Source organism: Montipora capricornis, chromosome 9, assembly GCF_036669925.1.
Source record: "Montipora capricornis isolate CH-2021 chromosome 9, ASM3666992v2, whole genome shotgun sequence".
NCBI classification, from domain to species: Eukaryota; Metazoa; Cnidaria; class Anthozoa; order Scleractinia; family Acroporidae; genus Montipora; species Montipora capricornis.
In genome coordinates, this window is record NC_090891.1 from 24,031,163 (window position 1) to 24,036,162 (window position 5,000).

The 5,000-nt window shown below is 40.1% G+C and overlaps 1 protein-coding gene across 1 annotated transcript in view; it reads left to right on the forward strand.

The window, feature by feature from the left end:
• The window catches only part of LOC138017085 (cytoplasmic dynein 2 heavy chain 1-like), a 108,866-nt gene that overhangs the window by 33,565 nt on the left and 70,301 nt on the right, over positions 1–5,000 (forward strand). The window contains exons 14-17 of the mRNA XM_068864283.1: positions 228–430; positions 1,051–1,206; positions 1,583–1,694; positions 2,233–2,403. Of these exons, the coding sequence (XP_068720384.1) occupies positions 228–430; positions 1,051–1,206; positions 1,583–1,694; positions 2,233–2,403 (642 nt within the window). The remainder of the gene's footprint in view (positions 1–227; positions 431–1,050; positions 1,207–1,582; positions 1,695–2,232; positions 2,404–5,000) is intronic.

Here is a 5,000-nt window from a genome sequence, read left to right on the forward strand (position 1 = left end):
AACGGTTTGGTTAATTTACGAGAACAGTTCAATCAGGTTGGTAAGTCAAATTCATTATCGAGATTGGCTAATTTCGATCAATTTTGCATGTTTCTTTTTTAATGGTTGACCAAATGTTACTGGAAACAAACGGCAAGTGCAGCGAAAAGCGAAACCCCTCGGTTGAAAATTGATCTTCACAGTCGCCTTATTGATAAATTGCACAGTAACATAGCAATTTTCGACAGGTTGAAGTTATGAAGAGCAATGTAGAGTCGAGAGTACAGGCATTCCAACAAGAACTTGACAAGTTCAGCGCCAGATGGCACCAGCTAAAACCTCGCGACATTGATGAGTACAAAGACAGGGAATCTTGTCTTGCTGCAGTCAGCTCAATCAATGAAAGGAGAGCTGAGTTTGGGGAACTGGAGGCAACCATGAAAAAGTTGATGTAAGGAATATAAGGAAATTATGATTGTAATTAGAGCGGTTTTCAAATGAGTGTCGTAAAACCAAAACCATAGTAATTACTTTAACCAATCAAAAAGGACGGAGACAATCCAGTAAACCAATCAAAACTCGAAATAATTACACAAAAGGCGGGAAAATGTGCACGCGCGAGCCACAATTGGTTTTGGTTTCACTTGTGATTGGTTGAAAAAGTGGCGCGAAAACTTTGAACCAATCACTGAGTGAAGTAGATGCAAAACCAAAGTAATTCGCTAATTACTTTCGACACTCAATTGAAAACCGCTCTAAAATGCTTAGCAATGGTCATCGTTGTTACTTAAGTTTAGTCTCTTGTTCGCCATGGTGAGGTGTTCTCTCTGTAGTTCCCATAGCCCTTTTTGCAGACACGGCGGCCATTTTGATTTCTGTTGTTTCAAATAGCTATTATGGGATGGCCGCCGTATCAGCAAAAAGGTCTATGGCAGCCTTATGAATTTATTCACTGAAAAACGTCTAGTTATAATTCCCTATAGTGATCTACATGTAGGTAACCAAAACAGTCCTTGCTTGGTGACCCTTGCCTGTGCCGTGCTGACCTGTTAATTGTCGCTCTTTCTTCAGCTTTGATTGTCATCATTTTGATGTTGCTGAACCACAATTTTCTGTAGCAGAGGAGCTGAAAGTTGACATCAGTCAACACGAGTCAATGTGGGGTCTGTATGAGGAGTTTAGTAATGGTTTGGATGAGCTGGCCAAAGAGGACTGGATCTCTTTCAGGTGAAACTATTAATTCGCTTTTATTTCTGTCAAATTGCTTTAATTCCAATTTAAAGAGGGTTTGTGTTAGCGTATCAAGAAAAGCTGATCAAATTCAAAGACAATAGCTTTTGTTTGGCGTTGCAAATATTGCCTTAAAAGGAAGTTTTGAAGCAATAGCTTAAGCACCCGACCTAACCTAACCTAACCCTTTTTTAGACGGTATTCACGTCCCTATGGACAATCTGGCTTGAGAGGAATGCTTGAAATTCACGGTGAAATTTTCGCCGAAAGAAATTCATTCTTTCTGTCATTCAGAATGTCGAAATTTTAAGGTTATTTGAGCGGAGCACTGTAGTGGGTCTTGATTGGCTGGCTCTTAATTTTCGTCTTCCAGGGGCCAAGTTTATCGCTTTGACGACTTTCTGACAGCGTGGTCAGACAAGCTTAGGCCAAAGGAACCAACGAGTATGACTGTGCGACTACAGCACGATGTTGAAAAGTATAAGGTACAGGTCGGAGTAGTTAGTGAAGCGAATCTTTAAAGACCTGGCCTCGGTTAATTGTTCAAAGGCCAGGTAACTTTATCCAGTGGATAAGTCGCTATCCGTCAATTTCAATCTCTACGAAGATTTCAGTATTTGCCCCTGTAACTACTACAACCAGAGAGTCTGGTGCGCAAATAGCCCCTTGGTGAATGGAAATGGAACACACGTTTCCCTTTTATGAATGCTGCGCTTGAAAAAGCAGAATTTGTAGTACTCGAGACTTAAATTGAGAAATTTGGAAACTGCCTGGACGCACCAAAACAGGTTTACTCCAAATCGAAATTTCTGGTTTTTTGGTAAATGGTGCAGAGTCATATAATTTAAAATGATCGGTGAATACTTAATTTGTCAAAGTAATGCCCCTTTGTCTGTTTCGGGGATTTAATTCTACCGTATTGTCTTCGCTTTCAGCTGATGATCGTCAATTAGTTTATTGGTACAGTTGTGACTGCCTTTTCTTAAAACCAATCAGTTTTGTATGTTTTCCTTTGTTATCAAGAATATTGTTCCATTACTGAAGTATGTTCGTGGTGAGGCTTTGTCTCCTGATCACTGGTTGGAACTTTTCCGGCTTCTCAAGATGCCAAAGGGCACCATCCTGGAAAAGCTGACATTTGGAGATGTGTTAGAGAGTGCTGATCAGATCATTGTTCAGGCTGATGCACTTAAGGTTCGTGTAAACCTATTTGCTACAACACTTCCCTTGTGTCTTTCGTCATTGTACAGGAAATCATAATGTTTTTTTTTTTCTTGAAGGCTTTATTTGATAATAATAACGATAATGGTTTTGAGAACAATAGATGAGAAATAACTGGAGCAAATAAAGCAACACTTAGCATTTTTTTACAAGACATGTTTTGACATACTTATGCCATCTTCAGTTGTGAATGAGTTGTACAATTTGAATTTAGACCTATTTATAAGAAAAATACAATGGATATATTGATACATTCTTCGCTTGCTTACAAACACAAAATAATTAGATTAAGATACTTAGATACGTATCGTCGGGACAAAGTCGTTAAAAAGAAAAACTGAAAAAAAAATTGTCGTCATTTAAAACAGAACAACTAACAAGACTAAACTGGAACAGACAGGCCAACATGTTGTAGCTTTTGGTTAAGAGTAGGTTTGTTCCATTTGATATGGTGCCTCACTCTTGCATTATTGAAAGCTTAAAAATGGCACAGGTAGCGGAAAATGTAATCACTTTTTGCAGAAATCTGTGGTAAACTGGAAGATAGAACTGACATCTTGTGGAGAGACTCGGTTTACAGTAGTTGATTTTAGACGGGATATCTTTCAAGGAGACAGCCTGTCCCGCTTTATCTTCACTGTTTGCATGGTAACTTTGACCACGATCCTACAAAATGTCAAAGCTGGATATACCTTAGGAGATGTCAAAATAAACCACTTGTTCTTTATGGATGACTTGAAGGTCCATGGCAAGAATAAAGCAGAGATTGAAAGCCTCTTATCGACAGTACAATTGATTAGCCAAGACATAGGAATAGAATTTGGGATAAATGTGGTGTTGTGGTGCTGAAGCGGGGAACGTTGTGTAAAAGTGAGGGTATTTAGTTGACAAATGGACAGACGATAAAGGAAGTTGACGACGCAGTTTACAAGTATCTGGGCATTCTAGAGTTGGACAAGTTGAAGGAGACGAAATGAAAGACATATTTCGTACAGAGTACTTAACGCGGTTCAAACTTGTCATGAAATCTCAGCTCAATGATAAGAACAAGATCAAAGCAGCAAACACTTGGACTGTGTCGCTTATGAGGTATGGAGCAGGAACAATGGAATCAGGAAGAACTTCAGGAAATAGATAGGAAGTCTAGAAAAATCATGACAATGAATAAGGAACTACACCCAAGAAGTGACGCTGCCAGAATATACGTAGCCAGAAATAAGGGAGGAAGAGGCCTGATCAGTTGTGAGTGCTGCGTGAGGGGAGAGGAGAATAACGTGAGCTGGTATGTGAGAAATAGTGAAGAGGCATTACTCAGGGAAGTTGGAGATAGCAAAATAGTCAATCTCAGAGGCTGTGAACCCAAAGGGGATGGAGAATGAATGGAAGGAGAAAAGAATGTATGGGCATTATGCGAGAGAAAAGGAAGGTATTGACTGGGATAGAACTTGGCAGTGGATTGCAAAAGGAGATTTGAAAGGATGTATTGAGGCCCTGATATGTAGCGCCTAGAAACAAGCTTTGAGAACAAATTATATGAGATTTCATATTGATCACACAGCAGAATCCCCTTTGTGCAGAATGTGCGGAAGTAAGGGAGAAACGGTGGCCCATGTGGTGAGTGAGTGCGGTAAGCTGGCGCAGACAGAATGTAAAGGAAGGCACGATAACGTGGCGCGGTATATTCACTGGCAACTTTGTGGTAAATGTGGATTGGAAAGAGCTTATAGCTGGTATTAACGGAAGCCCGAGGGAGTGGTGGAAAGTGAAAACTTCAAGATACTGTGGGATTTCACAGTCCAGTGTGATCGGAAATCGAGGCAAGAAGACCAGACATTGTCTTTATTGATAAAAAGCAGAGAGAGAGAGGTTGTCATAATTGATGTTGCCATCCCAGGTGATGACAGGGTGAAAGATAAGGAACTTGAGAAGTTAGAGAAATACCAACTATTGAAAGATGAAATTGCAAAAGTCTGGCACATGCAAAACGTCATTGTAGTGCCTGTTGTTATTGGGGCCCTTGGAGCCGTATTAAGGAAGCGAATGGGCGTGAATGTGAGGTTGGAAGTGATCTAGAAAACAGCATTGCTTGGGACAGCAAAGATACTAAGGAAAGTACTGTCCCTGTAAGGAGAAGGAGAAAAGCACTTTCAATAGACCATTTTCGAATCCTCACGGCTGGACTGGATCTAGCATGAAATGGAGGCTAATGCAGGCAAATCTTTTCACACGCAAATTAATTTGCCCGCATTAGCCTCCATTTCATGCTAGATCCAGTCCAGCTGTGAGAATTCGAAAATAGTCTATTTGATATTTTTCCGAGAATCCCCAAGTCAACATAGAAAAAAATAATCCCTTCATTAGCGAACTCCTTTTGCCGCATACTATCAAATCAGTGTTTCAATAATTTTTGTCAATGTATCAAATGTCAGCATCTTCACCGGTAGCAAACGTATTTGCCTTTTTTAAAAATGATCATCGCTGTTAGATAAGGCGATTTAAGTATTTCAAGCAATCCTGTGAAATCCAGACATGAACTGCAATTGAACCCATGACCGTCATGCGATTGCGCA